At 35.7% G+C, this 21,912-nt stretch overlaps 1 protein-coding gene across 1 annotated transcript in view; it reads right to left on the bottom strand.

Moving 5' to 3' along the window:
- Nucleotides 1–563: 563 nt before the first annotated feature.
- Nucleotides 564–21,912, bottom strand: part of LOC117325304 (monocarboxylate transporter 4-like) — a 36,707-nt gene continuing 15,358 nt past the window's right edge. Inside the window, exons 2-3 of the mRNA XM_033881426.1 lie at nt 5,370–7,398; nt 564–4,947 (exon numbers count right to left, since the gene is read on the bottom strand). Of these exons, the coding sequence (XP_033737317.1) occupies nt 4,664–4,947; nt 5,370–7,215 (2,130 nt within the window). The 5' untranslated portion in view covers nt 7,216–7,398 and the 3' untranslated portion in view covers nt 564–4,663. The remainder of the gene's footprint in view (nt 4,948–5,369; nt 7,399–21,912) is intronic.

Here is a 21,912-nt window from a genome sequence, read left to right as displayed (position 1 = left end):
ACCTCATTACAAACAAAACAATGCAGGTATAGATAAAATCAATACCCAAAGTATAAGATATCCGACCGTCAGTCACCTATTCTGATAAGGCAAACATTATAAAACAAAACCATCATTACTCCATTTAGTCACGATTGTTTCACTAAGCGCCAATACATGTAACACATTAAAAGCTTGTTTCTATCATTTCCTATTGAGACGTTTCGTTGTAAAGATTTATGAATGTCGATGTACACGTAACACTTACCAAAACCTTTCAATGCGGCCTTTTGTTTTATCTGCTATCAAAATAGTACGTTCCCGATTTATCCAAGTATGTATTGCTTCAATAAAATCCAGTAATTCAGATCGGCATGGATTTATATCGAACTGTCTGACTTCCATCGATGTGAAGGGCTGCAGTCTCTTTTTGTTTGAATATTTCCACTGTTTGGTAATTATTAATTGTACAAAACTGTGGAATTCGTAGAGGTTTTGTTTAGATTTAGCAGCAATACCAATTTCAGCGACCATGACACTGACAAATAAATATATGTGATGGTGATAGACAAATCGATATGCAATAAATTTAATAATTTTATTATCAACGAATCATCATCAAATGAGTCCGTATATACACACAACGGTATCAACAATTAAAATAAACAAGGCGCAATCAACTCCTTAATATTAGTTCGTTGGTTGGAAATTTGGAGATTTTAATCCAAATTCTTTCCGTGGAAATAAAACAAAATAAAATAGGAAAATCTTAACAGTACAAAACTAAATTACAAATGGATGTGGCAAAGTACTGTCTGTGAGAGTTATCTGCTATAAACTGATTAACTAAAACATAAATAAAGAGCACTATACCGTACAACAAGTATCTGTGTATATTATTTCACAATATAAATAGTTTATCATGCAGACCAACAATTAGTACGAAATGAGATTCTCCAATCAATTTATTATAACCACAGAATAAATAAAATATGGCAAGATAGAAATATCATCCTTAACAAAATATTTTAGGTTGGAGATTACATTGTTACAAAACCTGTGTGTGTGTCAGTAACCAGTTACCTTCTAACAATTGTGATATAAAACAGAACAGAATAACAAAAACAATACAATAAACACAAACCCCGTGTGTATTAGCTGGTGGTCCGTTGTGGGACCATGTTGTATATGTATGTATTGTTATATTGTCTACCGTAATAAACATGGACACAAAGCCTTACAAGTAGAACTATTCAACGTGTACTTCTAGGGATATCAAATACAGTGATTTAATCGCATATACAAAGTGAGCTTTAAGGGAAGTTTTTTTTAAAACTTGTGTTCATGTTTGGTGTGTTTAGTCTTTCTCTGCTCTTAAAAATTCTAAAAGTAGGGCAATGAGATAACAAAGCGTTGCAAACGTTGTAAAACGAGTCCTATATTTGCCATAAGTGTTAAGAGCTCCGGTGGTATACAATATGTTATAAAACTGCTAACGATGAAATCAATTGAGGCACTAAACACAGATGCCATATATCTGTATACCAAACAAAACTATAAAAACGGGACCAACATAACATCATAAACTTATATGGAATGTAATCTATGTAACACTGAAATACCTGTTCATCCAAATAAGTACTCATTCAAACATAACTCATTTAAGTAAAGCAAGCAATGTACATGTTCATTTATCATATCGATATACCAAGCATGACAGTTTACCGGCAGTTTCTAGCGGTTACCAAAATGATATCATACAGATCAAGTCTGGCCAATAGATATCTTTCAAAAAGTATAATTTGAACAAGGCCTACTACTACTCTTAATTTATGGGTGTTATCTAAAGCTAACGCAATACACCAATCAAACATACGCAGACTTGGTAACCCTAACTAGACGTATTTGATCTAGGATTCACTTTATCTGGGACCCTTTGTAGAACGTAACAACACATCTATTTAGGTCCTCCCCCCCCCCCCCCCCCCCCTAATAATACATAAAATACAACCGTTATAGTCACGTCTGATCAATAACCTTTTCCCAATGCACATAAAATGATTCCATACTGTATAAAACGTTTAGTCCCTGACGTTTCATCAATACATTTTTGGCGGTATCCGTCTTTGGACAGAATCGTTATTCTGAATTTATAGCCACAAAAATGTTGTTCTCCATTGCTCCTTGCAGATGTTCGTGTCGATCAATAAAACCATAATCCCTCAGTCATTACATAACTCCCCACTTAACCCCACGGGAAACGTCTGTGCTACAACATTCACACCTCCAGTACCACTGCTCAATGGCACAGTTATCCGAAACAGTATGATTTATACTCTTTTCACATTAATGTTTCGAGAAAGTGCAAAACCAAAAACAGACTTTGACTGGAAATCTTATAATACACGTTAGCATGTGTGCCCTTAATACATTCTCGGATAAGAGATCAAAGGAAAGACATGTAGCACATCAGTAGGTGATATTATAATTTGTCAGATTACATAGCCTCTTAAGGGATTGCTCAAGTACTGACAAGTTAACAATTTTAAATGTGTCCAGTGAAAAAAGAACGCAGTAAAACAAAATAAAAGCAAATTTTGTAGCGTAAATGAAAAGAATATCAAAAAGTTTTCTTTATACAATAATAGCACATCTCAATCTAATTTAATCAAATTATAATAAAATTGGATAAAGGCAAAAATCGTTCAGCATGTAAAATACATATAATCACAATGTATTGCTTCCTTTGAGATTTTCAATATCTTACCACCTGGACCTATTCTCACCTTCAAACATCAATGTCTGCATTGGACTAATGACTTGAAATAAGTATGAAAGTCTAACCAATCTATCATTGATAAACGGTAGCATGCAAAATAACAACTTTGGTATACCTTTATCTCAGCATGCTACTGGATTAATATAATGACTTAAAAGTCTCTTCGATAATGGGGAAAAAAACAATGAAATATTTTAGCATTTTTTATTCCGGTGACCTAAAAAGAAGGTCAAAGTCATTGATTTGAACACACTTTATAGCCCTTCATCCCAGCATGCTACCTGCCTATTATTATGACCCTAGACATCTTGATTATTGAGAAGTCGTTTAAAGATCTTAACATATTTGACCCCTGTGACCTTGAACAAAGGTAAAGGTTATTGGTTATAGCAAACTTTAAAACCCTTCATAATAACATCACAATAGGCCACTTGTCTCAGTTGACCTAAATACATTTTAAAACATCAGGATTACAGTAAATAACAAAATAACTTACAAGCAATACACACCAAATTCAACGTGTAACCTACATCAAATAAGTATTTAAAATCAAGATTATATTACATATATAGAAACAAAATCTTTTCGCCAAAATATCAACTTCATAGATCGTTAAAAGTAACGGCGCAGCCATTTATCTGTGTTAAGCATGTAGCACATATACAGAGAAACGAACGATGATTATGTATACATCAAAGGTATTCCTTTAGAGTAAAACGATTCCTCGTTAACAGGTTATATAAGTTCAGTCTACCAAAAAAATTGCTTTCGGTGAAAATCTTAGCGCATGTCTTAACTTAAAACGAAAAGGATATAGATTAAAGAAATAATATGTGAAAATAGAAAAAAAGATTTTTAAAAGTAAAACCTAACATATGTAAATGAAATAAGCTAAATTTACAAATTGCAGACACACAAAAACAACAACAAAAATAACTGACAACATATCCGATTTACATTTAAATTATTAAACATCCCGTTATTAAACAATCTCGATGAGCTGTATGAAAAAGAATTCATGTTAACTTACTTAATCGACATTTATGTGTATATACCGTCTGGCTATGAAACATTAGGTAGGTAACATGTTCTGTTCAAGATTATGCAACGCTATAATCGAGTTCTCTGTTAAGTAATATTAGCTTCAAGGCCACAATGAATACTAAGAACCCGGACAATAGGTTTTTAGTCCGAGTATATAATGTCTATAAATACTTTCTTAAAATCAAACAGCGATGAGAAACTCAACAAATTATGCAATGTAAATAAAAAAAAATTAATAAAACAAAAAATGCTCGGTACTGTGGAAAGTCACTTCATGTGCTCGAACACTTCTACTGAATCAAAAATGAAATAAAGAATTAAACAAAAGAACCAATTTCATTCAAACATCTATCAACTACCAAATTCTAAGATGGACGAAAAGACCACCAGCACTAAAGTTGAGTGAACCGCCATAACACGTGAAAATTATCATCGCCTCGAAATGAATTACATTACGTTTATTCACTGCAATTTACATTTACTTTGGAAAAAAAACTTCATCCCAACAACACCTGTAACCTATAAAATTAATCATGCGTAAAGGATACCTATATGTCCTATGATAACACATGATGCCCGACACACCATCTTATTACATTTCTATCACCGCATCCGAATATTCCCGAAAGTTTTGATTTACCTTCTGCATCATATATACATGTAGAGGTGGTAATCTATCAGTGCTCCAGAAATCAAATTACAAGGATCTAGTTGGTCCAGCAACGTTTTTTTTAATTGTTTGCATATGTGTAGAGGGTGGTGTGCGGTATGTAGTGTTACTACAGCCACGGGCACATGAGATTACAGTCGGATGGTATTTGCATCACTTGAAAAAATTAGTAAAATCCCCATTATTTCTCTTTACACTACAGTTTCTATTTCGGTAACAGCAAATTTCGTAAAAACTCTGGATACATCCTCTTGTAATTCTTCTGTCAGTGGTTCCACCTCACCCTGGAACGTCTCCGGTCCATTTGAGGTACCAATGCAGGTATTTTGTATTTTGTCCCCGCGGCATCTCCAGATGAGCCCCTTAACATATTTATAAAAGGGTATCACAAGAAGGACAGTCCCTGAAGCGGCGATGAAAGTCCCGCCGGCGTAAAACGTGTGATCATAACTTCCGGAGTCATCATACAATTTTCCTACAACATCATGTGGAAAAGATATTATACATTTTTCATAAAATAAAACAATGTATGTTTTGTTTAACTTATCTTTTAGGAAAAAGTATTTTTATCGTTAAAATATATGAGTATTGTGCTGTTATTTGAACAATTGGATTAGACAAGGCAAGCCAGAACATGCATTCAGCTTCACCATAAATGAAATAAGTGAGCAGAATTATTTGGAATGGACAAAAAGAAATTTTAAGCTTTAAAATTGTAGTGAATCAAATATAAATTGCTTCGGAACTCTATTTATTTCAGGGGAAAAACCTTCAATCCCTTTGTTAAGATACTGATACAGGATTTATCCTGTTGTCTGGTCCATTTGTTGAAATAATGATATAGAAGTTATCCTCTCGTCTAATCCCTTTGTTAAATTGAATTCATGTTTAGCTTACCCGCAACAGGTGGTCCAATCATATTGGCCATTCCTTGTAACAGCATAGTCAATCCATAAGCATTTGTCAGTTTATCCATTCCCAAGTATTTCACTAAAAGTACTGTACTCAGCACATAATTTGCGCTAACGAAAATTCCATAGCATGCGGCCAATATGCAGAGAATTATCTGATCAACAAACAGAGGCACCAAAGCCACACTTATCCCTGCAACAGCGAGAGAGATCCCATACAGAAGTTCTAAATCTATGTCACGATCCCCTACTATTCCATACAGAATTTGTCCGAATGTGTTCGCAATTCCAAGACTAGATATTATCAGAGAGCTCCTATCCTCCGATATACCGAATTCCTTTGCTCTATCAACAATGAAAACATATGGTACATCATACCAAAAATAAAGCATAAAATTGGAAAACAAAAATAAAATAAAAACAGGAGTTTTCAAAATGGCGATGTCAAACATAGCTTTGAAAACCTTGACCATGTGAATCGGGAATTTCAAAATGTTGGTAACTTGACAAATATCTCCAGCTTCTGAACTTTCCTCGTCTATGGATCCCAGATGGAGCTCTGGGCAACTAGAAGAGCGTATTTCAAAGTGAGGAAGTTTCATTAGATTCCCTCTATAGAACAAATCTTTTCTGTGAAGTGGATAATATTGAAATACTTGTCGCTTTCGCCTTTGATTATCTCTCTTCCATATGCTTCCATTATCGATAAGAGATATCTTAGGTTCCACAATACAACCACTACAAGTATTCAATAAATGGCCATTCTCTCTGGTACTGTTGTTAATAACACTTTGGTTTAAGGACGAGTTCGTCACATTATTCATTGAAGAACTGCATCCAACAGCGCTTGGATGCCTGGTTCGAAGAACGTGCTGCCAGCTTTTGCCACTTTTCGTCACTTCAACAACTAAATTGTCTGGTGCATATTTTAGCTCTTTTTGGATATAAGTTGGTAGTTGTACTTGCGAGTAGCTCATATGCTCAAGGTCTGGTGTGTCTGAATCGGAATCAGCATCATCCGTGTGACTGGTGTGTCTACTACGAGGGAAGTCAGAAAGACTTGTTTTCGATATAGATCGCGAAACAGTCTTGGATAATTTTTCGAACGCTTCCAATTTTCTTTTCCATTGTTCTTGTGGTGAAAATTTCAATGGTCTAAGAAGAGTGCCACATACAACCAAATTCAATGTGATACCACTGAGAATAAGAAAAGATCCTCTCCACGTATAATGTTCTATCAAATATTCAATAAGCGGTGCAAACAAAAATGTTCCTAATCCTGAGCCACATACTGCCAGTCCCGTGGCCAAAGCTCTCTTCTTCTCGAAATAAAATGCTACCATTACTATAGAAGTTACATATCCGACCGACATCCCGAAACCAGCTACAATACCAAGTGTAACACATAACATTGCAACGGAGTTAGCAAAAGTACTTGCAAACACACCAATAAACGCAAGAATTCCGCCAGCAATTTGCACTTTTCTACAGCCATACTTCGTTGCTAATGCGCTGGAAATCGGTCCACATATAAGGGGTACTCCGTAGAACAAAGAAGCAATCCATGACGTGTAACTTTTGCTTTCCTGAAAAACTTCCAGCAATTCCGTATAGAGTACTCCAAATGAAAAGGCGAAGCCATCACTGATCAACATTATCATGAATGAACTTAATACAACAACCCAACCCCAGCCGCCATCGGGAGCTGGGGGCATAGAGTATGTAGAGGACGATGAATCAACTGTAAAGTCACTAGAGGAAGACGAGGACGAAGACGATATACTTTGAGATCGTTTTTTCTTTTTTCGTGAGCTGCTCTGGAATTCTGCCATTTCTGGACAACTGCAGAGGTGGTTTTTAAATTATTACTGCTAAAGAATTCAGCCAAACTGATAGAAAATATAGATGAAAAGCACAATTTAGTCATTGGTCGGATGAGATGTAATTTACTCTCTACGCACAATGTGAAGTCCCACGAATGGTTCGCCATACAGCTGTTCCACTTTGGGAGTACTCTGGAATGGGAAGAAAAAAACGAGTCAATACGTAGCATCATATTATACAACGATATTAAACAGAATAAGGATTAATAATATGCATACACGATACATCAATACACCATCAGCGTATACACACCTATAGTTACCTACGTTGGGTGTACCTCGATTTCCTGTCAGAAAAAGGCCACATACATGTAACACGTCTCTGAAATACGAACGCCGAACACTCATGCTGTAACAGGCATGTGTATTCAGCAAACTTAGGGGCAAATTACATTGTAGTCTGCATAATTAAGAGAGAAAGTCTACTAAATGCTCAAGCATGTAGTGATTTTATACGGAGTCAGGCTGGCAAAGAACCTAAAAACTGTTCGAAGTATCCAATGCCAGTATTCTGGCAGCCACGACGGAGTGACAGGAATCAATTGTGTAGGCAAGGTGAAGTATATATATATAAATATATCCCTGTTCTAGATACGTTTTCGTCTACACAACCTCGAGCTACTTGGGTATGCTGTGCATGCATATATATGTAGTCTTAAAAATTAAACATAAAATGTTCCAATTATCTTAACTAATTTTAGGTAATTAATAATTAACTTCTTATTTTCAATGATAGTATTATACTACCACCACCCTTCATAAGAAAATATCTCAGATTGACTTTACAACTTCATAACTCAACTATACAACCTATTACATGATGAATATATCAACGTTTCTTACATACCCATACTATAGCTCAACTATACAACCTATTACATGATGAATATATCAACGTTTCTTACATACGCATACTATGTCTATGTAAGAGTACATCAGTCGTATATTACATACGACTCTCTGAACCCTGATGTTCATTATAAGAAGATGGTTAAGTAGCCTTCCATAGTTTAAACTCTGATTATTGGATTGATTTGCATTTTTTCTCGAGATTGATGGAACTACCTAATCAGCAATACGTTTGTCACTACGCATTTATTTCTGATTACAAGAAGAATAAAGGCTTGCTTGACAATTAGGGTAGCCCTAGTCAGATTTTTCTGAAAACGAAATACTGTTCCAATCATTCTTCAGTATTTTTTTGTATCTTGTTCAAAATCCCGGATAATGAGAAGTATGTCTCTATATACATGTATCGGGTTCAACTAAGTCTTTATCTTATCTTCCTTCTAGCCTGCTTAGTACAATTTAGTCGGGGCTGCAGTGCTATTGGGATACTGTTTCCTCCAGAAGTGAAATAAATGGAATTTAGATTTTGAAAAATTCCCTTCTCAAAACACCCCCGTTCACTTGTAATGAGCGCTTTCCTTTCCAAGAAATGCGAACGGCAATACAAGTACGTAATTGTGAAATATACAGGAGCACATTTGGTAAAACATATGACTTAGGATCATAGAAAATGCACCGAAGATGGAAGCGTGAGACTGATTGAATTTTTTATCGCCAAAATCTTTGCTGATTTTGGTTACCATATCTTCAAACAGAGTATTATCATGGCCATCGGAACAAACTGTGCTCACCTGTTGGCTGACTTGTTTTCGTTTTCATACGAAACTGATTATATTGAAGAATTTATCAAAACAGGTACCTGAGACCTTGCAATGTCCTTCAATTTCACATATAGGTATATTGACAAGGTTTTATCTTTAAATAACAAAACTTTTCTTGACCATGTCGATCAGATATAACCTGCATGTAGAACTTGAAATAAAGAACACTTCAAACTTTTCAACATCAGTCGTTTACCTCAATCTGCTTACAATCGTCACGATTTTATTTGGAAGTATTCTATTTCCTTGTGCGATATGAAGTAAAACGTGTGTGCTGCTTGTTGATATGTTAAGTGGTTCCGTTATCACTAGTTCTAATTGTTGAGAATGTGACTTAACCCGAATAATACATAGATTCATATGGCATGTGTTATCCATTAGGCAGAAGGCGCATTTTCTTCCGGATCATCTGGTTTTATCATCCTTGTACTATTTCGTGAGTCTCTAGCAAATCTTTATATTCGATTTAGAGTTTGAAGCAGTATGGTTCCGTTATCATGTTGGTGTGTTCTTTTAATTCTTTATTCATGGTGGAATAAACACATTAAACTGTTGATCCAAGTATTACAATGAATGTAGTGTAAATGTTCTCCATAGCAACATCAGATATTTTATAGCATTGATACAGCCATGTAAAGCGGGGTCCAACTTTCCTGCATAGTGTGTTCTCATGATATATGAAAAAAAATATAGTTATATAACTCCTATGACAATGTTTCTATCGGTTCCGATTACACCCCTTTATTACTATAGCAGGTGCCTATGCCAATAAAGCATATATATCATGTTATATAGGACATGAACAGGAAGCCTGCTACAACAATTCGGATTAGATTTTCTGATGACTACTCAGTGTATAATAACACTGGATGTATCAAAGGTCGAGTGATCGTGCTGTTTTGTATACGGAATATGTATAATATCTTGACTCAAATCTATTTGTAAATCGAGGCAAGCACAATGAGTGTCGTTATCTTGTCAAAAGTCTATCAACCTTTAAAATCAGCTTAAGTAATTGATTTCATTATTGATTCTGACATTGTGGCCTTGTTTGGCCGTGTTAGACATTTCAGATACAAGGCTGTGGCGTCCAGGCAGAGAAACCAGACGGAGAAGCATGTGTAGTGCCTATCCAAAGTGAGCTCAAATCGCATCCTTCCGTGACATCTCACTGCATCAGACCAAAACTTTACATGCTGAATCAAAAGGGCAACAGCTTATGTCAATGGTTAACCAACATTTCATTGGAACATAGTCTTGTATCTAATCATTGCACAGAGATGACAATTGAATTAAATTACAGTGTGCTTTTACCCCTGCTTAATTTGCGATAAGTTGTCTTAGAATTACTACCTCAATACTCATTAGACTCTGTATATACAGAATTACAAGCTCAATCATCATAACACTCTGTATCTACAGATTTACCACCTCAATCATCATAACACTTTGTATATACATATTACCACCTCAATCCTCATTACACTTTGTATATACCGAATTACAACCTCAATCATCATAACACTTTGTATATACATATTACCACCTCAATACTCATTAGACTCTGTATATACATATTACCACCTCAATCCTCATTACACTCTGTATATACTGAATTACAACCTCAATCATCATCACACTCTGTATATACAGATTTACCACCTCAATCCTCATTACACTCTGTATATACTGAATTACAACCTCAATCATCATAACACTTTGTATATACATATTACCACCTCAATCCTCATTACACTCTGTATATACTGAATTACAACCTCAATCATCATAACACTTTGTATATACATATTACCACCTCAATCCTCATTACACTTTGTATATACCGAATTACAACCTCAATCATCATACCACTCTGTATATATAGATTTACCACCTCAATTATCATACCACTCTGTATATACATATTACAACCTCAATCCTCATAACACTTTGTATATACTGAATTACAACCTCAATCATCATAACACTTTGTATATACATATTACCACCTCAATCCTCATTACACTTTGTATATACCGAATTACAACCTCAATCATCATTACACTCTGTATATACAGATTTACCACCTCAATCCTCATTACACTTTCTATATACAGATTTACCACCTCAATCCTCATTACACTTTGTATATACCACTCTGTTTTACCACCTCAATTATCATACCACTCTGTATATACAGATTTACCACCTCAATCCTCATTACACTTTGTATATACTGAATTACAACCTCAATCATCATTACACTCTGTATATACAGATTTACCACTTCAATCCTCATTACACTTTGTATATACCGAATTACAACCTCAATCATCATACCACTCTGTTTTACCACCTCAATTATCATACCACTCTAGATCTGTATATACAGATTTACAACCTCAATCATCATCACACTCTGTATATACAGATTTACCACCTCAATCCTCATTACACTTTGTATATACCGAATTACAACCTCAATCATCATACCACTCTGTTTTACCACCTCAATTATCATACCACTCTGTATATATATACAGATTTACCACCTCAATCCTCATTACACTTTGTATATACTGAATTACAACCTCAATCATCATTACACTCTGTATATACAGATTTACCACCTCAATCCTTATTAAACTTTCTATATACAGATTTACCACCTCAATCCTCATTACACTTTGTATATAGTGAATTACAACCTCAATCATCATACCACTCTGTTTTACCACCTCAATTATCATACCACTCTGTATATATATACAGATTTACCACCTCAATCCTCATTACACTTTGTATATACTGAATTACAACCTCAATCATCATTACACTCTGTATATACTGATTTACCACCTCAATCCTTATTAAACTTTCTATATACAGATTTACCACCTCAATTATCATACCACTCTGTATATACAGATTTACAACCTCAATCATCATCACACTCTGTATATACAGATTTACCACCTCAATCCTCATTACACTTTGTATATACCGAATTACAACCTCAATCATCATACCACTCTGTTTTACCACCTCAATTATCATACCACTCTGTATATATATACAGATTTACCACCTCAATCCTCATAACACTTTGTATATACTGAATTACAACCTCAATCATCATTACACTCTGTATATACAGATTTACCACCTCAATCCTTATTAAACTTTCTATATACAGATTTACCACCTCAATCATCATCACACTCTGTATATACAGATTTACAACCTCAATCATCATCACACTCTGTATATACAGATTTACCACCTCAATCATTACATCCTGTATATACAGATTTACATGTACCACCTCAATCATCATAACACTTTGTATATACATATTACCACCTCAATCCTCATTACACTTTCTATATACAGATTTACCACCTCAATTATCAAGCAAAGTCCTGTGTTTTATCATGCAGAAAAAAATATTGCCTTAGAAAACAATTTTATCATGTTTTAATAACCTTTTTAAACATTGTATTCATTAATTATTGATTATAAATAAGATATATAACTATACTACTAAGAACACTCACCTTCTTCCAACAGGATTCAATCATATTCAGTACTTTGTAGATTCATTGGATGTATAGAGAAATGTCTGGGATAAAATACAGCAGGAACAAAATTCAATACTTAAATCAGACGCCTTGGTATGAATCCATTCATAGCATAAGTTTGCCTTAAAAGGTGTCCACCTAAAGCTTTGACAAGCTATAGCTAGAAGTTATACAAACAACCAACAATTAATAGAAATACAGAGTACTTATGATGATAACGGATTTTAATTAGACGAACAATCAGATAAAGCAATACACAGGTCAGTATTTAAATGCACATATATATGATATATGAGTAGCCATTGGTGTATAATGTACTCAAAATTGATCTTATGTGGCCTTAAACCTCCAATATAGCCATGTATTACCAGTATAGGTAACTCAGGAGCAACAGTGCGTTGTATATGTATTGTATGGTGTGTCCACAAGACTGTGTCCATGTGGGGCCATTATTATAAAATATCAAATTCATTTATATTTCAATGAATGCTTCTCCATCACTTGTCTCCATTGGGCAGGCAATTGCAAAGGCAAAACATTTGTGTGTTTAGCAGTTGGAGATACAGAGAGATTTTCATATTTGTAGTACAACAGACTTACAACCTAATGTGAACTATTCTGTTAAATGGGTCAGTAGGCAGTGGTTAAGATCTAAAACTCTCAAACATTTAACATCATACAACATATCTTGAAGAATTATCTTCTACAATTTGTATTGATAACAACATATTTCACCTTCTGTAGAGAAATATCATGCGTGAACATTTACACATGGTCGCTATCACTCATGTGTAGTTTGACTTGAAGCAGTTCACAAGTTTATGAGGAGTTATGGGGGTATAGATACAAGAACAAAATCAAGTCCATCCACTATAAAGATGTGTGGATATCCTGATTGGGTTCTCAAGGTGAACATCTGAGAGAAAGCATCGGAAAGAACAAGAAAAGGATAATCAAGGGAAAGAATAGGATAAAAGAACAAGTAGTAATCCCATACATACAGGGTTATCCAAAACACCATTCAGAGAATATAGCGTGGTCATGTCATTGTAACAGCCATGAAACCCCATAACATAAGACTCCCTGAAACATCCCTGTACATCCGAAAAGACAAAACACTCAAATCATGAAATGTGTATATAGGATCAGATGGCCATGCAAGAACTGTGACTCTTGTACATCTATGAGACTATGACCAGTTCATAAATAAAGCATGGTGAATCAACTTCTCCCCTGAGTAGCTGTATCAACTTTGATACTGTTTGCCTCCTCATTGTAGATAGATTCTATTGTGGACAGGTAAACCTGTTGATATGATTACACTCTAATTCACATAACACCAAAGTTTACATTGCTGCCAATTGGGGCATGGTCATTTGTCTGATAAAGGTGACATGGTCATTTGTCTGATAAAGGTGACATGGTCATTTGTCTGATAAAGGTGACATGGTCATTTGTCTGATGAAGGTGACAGTGTAGTCACAGAAATGTCACACTCAAATCATTCACTGGTTGTGATATACCAAGTATTCAAAAGTCAATTCAAAAAGGTTATCTTATATTAAGTTATATATTTTTTTTATTAAAGAGTTACATATTACACAATGTACAAACATTGTGTTGATAAGTGACTTTACAGGACTACTTGTCCCAAACCAACCAAATGATTATGCTGAGAGATGTGATGTCAATTAGTAATTCACACCAATCTGGTGGACCAGGCAAAATATTGAATTTCCTATCAATTGAGTTGTAGGTCTGCATATAAAAAAACTGTAAAATGCTTGTCTACATGACTATTGTACTTAACAACCGTGTCTACATGACTATTGTACTTAACAACCTTGTCTACATGACTATTGTACTAAACAACCTTGTATACAGGTCTACTGTACTTAACAACCATGTCTACAGGTCTACTGTACTCAAAAACCTTGTCTACAGGTCTACTGTACTTAACAACCTTGTCTACAGGTCTACTGCACTTAACAACCTTGTCTACAGGTCTACTGTACTTAACAACATTGTCTACAGGTCTACTGTACTCAAAAACCTTGTCTACAGGTCTACTGTACTTAACAACCTTGTCTACAGGTCTACTGTACTTAACAACCTTGTCTACAGGTCTACTGTACTTAACAACCTTGTCTACAGGTCTACTGTACTTAACAACCTTGTCTACAGGTCTACTGCACTTAACAACCTTGTCTACATGTCTACTGTACTTAACAACATTGTCTACAGGTCTACTGTACTCAAAAACCTTGTCTACAGGTCTACTGTACTTAACAACCTTGTCTACAGGTCTACTGTACTTAACAACCTTGTCTACAGGTCTACTGTACTTAACAACATTGTCTACAGGTCTACTGTACTTAACAACCTTGTCTACAGGTCTACTGTACTTAACAACATTGTCTACAGGTCTACTGTACTCAAAAACCTTGTCTACAGGTCTACTGTACTTAACAACCTTGTCTACAGGTCTACTGTACTTAACAACCTTGTCTACAGGTCTACTGTACTTAACAACATTGTCTACAGGTCTACTGTACTTAACAACCTTGTCTACAGGTCTACTGTACTTAACAACCACCTTGTCTACAGGTCTACTGTACTTAACAACCTTGTCTACAAGTCGACTGTACTTAACAACATTGTCTACAGGTCTACTGCACTTAACAACATTGTCTACAGGTCCAGTGTACTTAACAACCTTGTCTACAAGTCTACTGTACTTAACAACCTTGTCTACAGGTCTACTGCACTTAACAACATTGTCTACAGGTCTACTGTACTTAACAACATTGTCTACAGGTCCAGTGTACTTAACAACCTTGTCTACAGGTCTACTGCACTTAACAACATTGTCTACAGGTCTACTGCACTTAACAACATTGTCTACAGGTCTACTGCACTTAACAACCTTGTCTACAGGTCTACTGTAATTAACAACCTTGTCTACAGGTCTACTGTACTTAACAACCTTGTCCACAGGTCTACTGTACTTAACAACCTTGTCTACAGGTCCAGTGTACTTAACAACATTGTCTACAGGTCTACTGTACTTAACAACCTTGTCCACAGGTCTACTGTACTTAACAACATTGTCTACAGGTCTACTGTACTTAACAACCTTGTCTACAGGTCTACTGTACTTAACAACATTGTCTACAGGTCTACTGTACTTAACAACCTTGTCTACAGGTCTACTGTACATAACAACCTTGTCTACATGTCTACTGTACTTAACAACATTGTCTACAGGTCTACTGTACTTAACAACATTGTCTACAGGTCTACTGTACTTAACAACCTTGTCTACAGGTCTACTGTACTTAAAAACCTTGTCTACAGGTCTACTGTACTTAACAACCTTGTCTACAGGTCTACTGTACTTAACAACCTTGTCTACAGGTCTACTGTACTCAAAAACCTTGTCTACAGGTCTACTGTACTTAACAACATTGTCTACAGGTCTACTGTACTTAACAACATTGTCTACAGGTCTACTGTACTCAAAAACATTGTCTACAGGTCTACTGTACTTAACAATCTTGTCCACAGGTCTACTGTACTTAACAACCTTGTCTACAGGTCTACTGTACTTAACAACCTTGTCTACAGGTCCAGTGTACAAAAAAACCTTCCCTTCTAAGTACTTACCACAGTACATACTGGTAAACATGGTACATGCAGGTAATAATTCCTTAATGTTCTCATGAATTTTCATAAAAACTAAAGCCATAAGTCTATTGTGTTAAACAAGGAGCCAATTGAAAGCATCTTTATTTTATCTGAAATGTTTATACATATGTAATTTCCCAAAATCAATACCTGCAATCTGAATGTTATTTCTTATTGGATTTTCACCTGATTGCATTGTGTTATACAGACACATGAGAGCAATACACAGCAAGTAATTATTTATAATCCCAAGTGAAGGATAACTTGGGTCAAATTGCAGCCATGTAGTTTTGGAGTGAAAATGTTATATTGCTTTTGTTTTATAATAGTCTTAACTGTACTAAGTGACTCCGACTCCTGCCAGGTTGATAATCCAAAAAAACAACAGGTTTTGAGACCTACAGTAAACATGTCTTTTAATATTTAACACTTTTCTAAAATCTTGAAGCTGCCCTATCTTTCAGTTCTTTTAGTAAATCTGGAATACCAACAAATCAGCCTCAGCAAAGCACAGCTTAGAATGGTGCACCACCCCACAATCCCAGCTAAACACAGATCATTACTGCCATGATGTGATCCTAGATCACACAGATTATTACTGATGTGATCCCTAACACACACAGATTATTACTGATATGATCCCTACCACACACAGATTATTACTGATGTGATCCCTACCACATACAGATTATTACTGATGTGATCCCTACCACACACAGATTATTACTGATATGATCCCTACCACACACAGATTATTACTGATGTGATCCCTACCACATACAGATTACTACTGATGTGATCCCCACCACACACAGATTATTACTGATGTGATCCCTACCACAAACTGATTATTACTGATGTGATCCCTACCACACACAGATTATTACTGATGTGATCCCTAACACAAACAGATTATTACTGATGTGATCCCTACCACACACAGATTATTACTGATGTGATCCCTACCACACACAGATTATTACTGATGTGATCCCTACCACAAACAGATTATTACTGATGTGAACCCTACCACACACAGATTATTACTGATGTGATCCCTACCACACACAGATTATTACTGATGTGATCCCTACCACACACAGATTATTACTGATGTGATCCCTACCACACACAGATTATTACTGATGTGATCCCTACCACAAACAGATTATTACTGATGTGAACCCTACCACACACAGATTATTACTGATGTGATCCCTACCACAAACAGATTATTACTGATGTGATCCATACCACACACAGATTATTACTGATGTGATCCCTACCACACACAGATTATTACTGATGTGATCCCTACCACACACAGATTATTACTGATGTGATCCCTACCACACACAGATTATTACTGATGTGATCCCTACCACAAACAGATTATTACTGATGTGATCCCTACCACATACAAATTATTACTGATGTGATCCCTACCACAAACAGATTATTACTGATGTGATCCCTACCACAAACAGATTATTACTGATGTGATCCCTACCACATACAAATTATTACTGATGTGATCCCTACCACAAACAGATTATTACTGATGTGATCCCTACCACAAACAGATTATTACTGATGTGATCCCTACCACATACAGATTATTACTGATGTGATCCCTACCACAAACAGATTATTACTGATGTGATCCCTACCACATACAAATTATTACTGATGTGATCCCTAACACAAACAGATTATTACTGATGTGATCCCTACCACACACAGATTATTACTGATGTGATCCCTACCACACACAGATTATTACTGATGTGATCCCTACCACACAGATTATTACTGATGTGATCCCTACCACACACAGATTATTACTGATGTGATCCCTACCACACACAGATTATTACTGATGTGATCCCTACCACACACAGATTATTACTGATGTGATCCCTACCACAAACAGATTATTACTGATGTGATCCCTACCACATACAAATTATTACTGATGTGATCCCTAACACACACAGATTATTACTGATGTGATCCCTACCACACACTGATTATTACTGATGTGATCCCTACCACACACAGATTATTACTGATGTGATCCCTACCACACACAGATTATTACTGATGTGATCCCTACCACACACAGATTATTACTGATGTGATCCCTACCACAAACAGATTATTACTGATGTGATCCCTATAGCTACCACACACAGATTATTACTGATGTGATCCCTACCACAAACAGATTATTACTGATGTGATCCCTATAGCTACCACACACAGATTATTACTGATGTGATCCCTACCACACACTGATTATTACTGATGTGATCCCTACCACATACAGATTATTACTGATGTGATCCCTACCACACACTGATTATTACTGCCATGATGTGATCCCTACCACACACAGATTATTACTGCCATTATGTGATCTTTGAAGCTAGGACTGTGGATGTTAGTTCAATATGTACAGTATTAGTTGAGTTAATTTGAGGGAAATTGCATGTGGCAGAGATTCAATCATAAAAACACTTTTTGTTTCTCAGGTACCCTGACACTTGTCAAACCAAACACAACAGTGACCTTTACAGTGACCTTTACAATGACCTTGTGACCTTTACCCCGCCTATCAGATAACCACTAGTGGAATGAATGCATATTACGCCATACACTAACTGGTGTAAGTTTGTTCCCAAGTTATTGCTAATACACAGAGCAATGTTTCAGCTTTATTGTCAGGCCATCAATCTAAAAATAGACATTTAACTGTGGTAAGATGTTTGTTTACTGGGAAGATCAGCTACTGCATAATTAATAGAAAAATGGATGGCTAAGGTAGAGACTTTACTGTGTAGAAATAGGTTGTTTATAGAGGTTTTGTTTTGTATTCACTGTATACAAATAAAAGCCAGTATGTCGAGGTTGAAGGTATATTCATGCAATTGTAGGGCAATGTGTAGCTGTATAACTGTTTGTGAAGAGCATTAAACAGATAACTGTTTGTGAAGAGCATTAAACAGAGGCTTTTTTTATTGTATATAAATAAATATGAAAGTATTTAGAGGTTTTACTGTATGTTAATGAATGACAATATGTAGAGGTTTAACTGTTTGTGGAGGACATTAAATAGTCTTTTTTATTATAAACATATAAATGTATGACTATGCAGAGGTGGTGTTGTATGAAAATGAAGAAGAACAGTACATAGAGGTTTTACTGAATGTTAATAAATGACAGTATGTAGAGGTTTTCTGTATGTTAATAAATGACAGTATGTAGAGGTTTTACTGGTTGTTAATAAATGACAGTATGTAGAGGTTTTACTGAATGTTAATAAATGACAGTATGTAGAGGTTTTACTGAATGTTAATAAATGACAGTATGTAGAGGTTTTACTGGTTGTTAATAATGACAGTATGCATGGGTTTTACTGTATGTTAATAATGACAGTATGCATGGGTTTTACTGTATGTTAATGAATGGCAGTATGTAGAGGGTAATTTGTAAATACGTAATAAGGAGTACTGGGCTGTCATGATTAGAGGTGATGGACTGTCATCAATAGAGGTGATGGACTGTCATCAATAGAGGTACATTGTTAATAAGGTAATCAGTAGTACTGGACTGTCATCAATAGAGGTGATGGACTGTCATCAATAGAGATAATGGACTGTCATCAATAGAGGTGATGGACTGTCATCAATAGAGGTGATGTACTGTCATCAATAGAGGTGATGGACTGTCATCAATAGAGGTGATGGACTGTCATCAATAGAGGTACATTGTTAATAAGGTAATCAGTAGTACTGGACTGTCATCAATAGAGATGATGGACTGTCATCAATAGAGGTGATGGACTGTCATCAATAGAGGTGATGTACTGTCATCAATAGAGGTGATGGACTGTCATCAATAGAGGTGATGGACTGTCATCAATAGAGGTACATTGTTAATAAGGTAATCAGTAGTACTGGACTGTCATCAATAGAGGTGATGGACTGTCATCAATAGAGGTGATGGACTGTCATCAATAGAGGTACATTGTTAATACAGGTAATTAGTAGTACTGGACTGTCATCAATAGAGGTACATTGATAATACAGGTAATTAGTAGTACTGGACTGTCATCAATAGAGGTGATGGACTGTCATCAATAGAGGTGATGGACTGTCATCAATAGAGGTACATTGTTAATACAGGTAATTAGTAGTACTGGACTATCAAAAATAGAGGTGATGGACTGTCATCAATAGAGGTGATGGACTGTCATCAATAGAGGTGATGGGCTGTCATCATTAGAGGTGATGGACTGTCATCAATAGAGGTACATTGTTAATACAGGTAATTAGTAGTACTGGACTGTCATCAATAGAGGTGATGGACTGTCATCAATAGAGGTGATGGGCTGTCAGCATTAGAGGTACATTGTTAATACAGGTAATTAGTAGTACTGGACTTTCATCAATAGAGGTGATGGACTGTCATCATTAGAGGTGATGGACTGTCATCAATAGAGGTGATGGACTGTCATCAATAGAGGTGATGAACTGTCATCAATAGAGGTACATTGTTAATACAGGTAATCAATAGTACTGGACTGTCATCAATAGAGGTGATGGACTATTATCAATAGAGGTGATGGACTGTCATCAACAGAGGTGATGGACTGTCATCAATAGAGGTGATGAACTGTCATCAATAGAGGTACATTGTTAATACAGGTAATTAGTAGTACTGAACTGTCATCAATAGAGATGATGGACTGTCATCAATAGAGATGATGGACTGTCATCAATAGAGGTACATTGTTAATACAGGTAATTAGTAGTACTGAACTGTCATCAATAGAGGTGATGGACTGTCATCAATAGAGATGATGGACTGTCATCAATAGAGATGATGGACTGTCATCAATAGAGGTGATGGACTGTCATCAAAAGAGGGACATTGTTAATACAGGTAATTAGTAGTACTGGACTGTCATCAATAGAGGTGATGGACTCATCAATAGAGGTGATGGACTGTCATCAATAGAGATGATGGACTGTCATCAATAGAGGTACATTGTAAATACAGGTAATTAGTAGTACTGGACTGTCATCAATAGAGGTGTTGGACTGTCACCAATAGAGGTGATGGACTGTCATCAATAGAGGGACATTGTTAATACAGGTAATGAGTAGTACTGGACTGTCATCAATAGAGGTGATGGACTGTCATCAATAGAGGAACATTGTTAATACAGGTAATGAGTAGTACTGGACTGTCATCAATAGAGGTGTTGGACTGTCATCAATAGAGGTGATGGACTGTCATCAATAGAGGTGATGGACTGTCATCAATAGAGGTGATGGACTGTCATCAATAGAGGTGATGGACTGTCATCAATAGAGGTACATTGTTAATACAGATAATTAGTAGTAATGGACTGTCATCAATAGAGGTGATGGACTGTCATCAATAGAGGTACATTGCTAATACAGGTAATTAATAGTACTGGACTGTCATCAATAGAGGTGATGGACTGTCATCAATAGAGATGATGGACTGTTATCAATAGAGGTGATGGACTGTCATCAATAGAGGTGATGGACTGTCATCAATAGAGGTACATTGTTAATACAGGTAATTAGTAGTACTGGACTGTCATCAATAGAGATGATGGACTTTCATCAATAGAGGTGATGGACTTTCATCAATAGAGGTACATTGTTAATACA

The sequence above is a fragment of the Pecten maximus genome, chromosome 1, assembly GCF_902652985.1.
Source record: "Pecten maximus chromosome 1, xPecMax1.1, whole genome shotgun sequence".
Lineage (NCBI taxonomy): Eukaryota > Metazoa > Mollusca > Bivalvia > Pectinida > Pectinidae > Pecten > Pecten maximus.
This window is presented reverse-complemented; position numbering and strand designations above follow the sequence as displayed.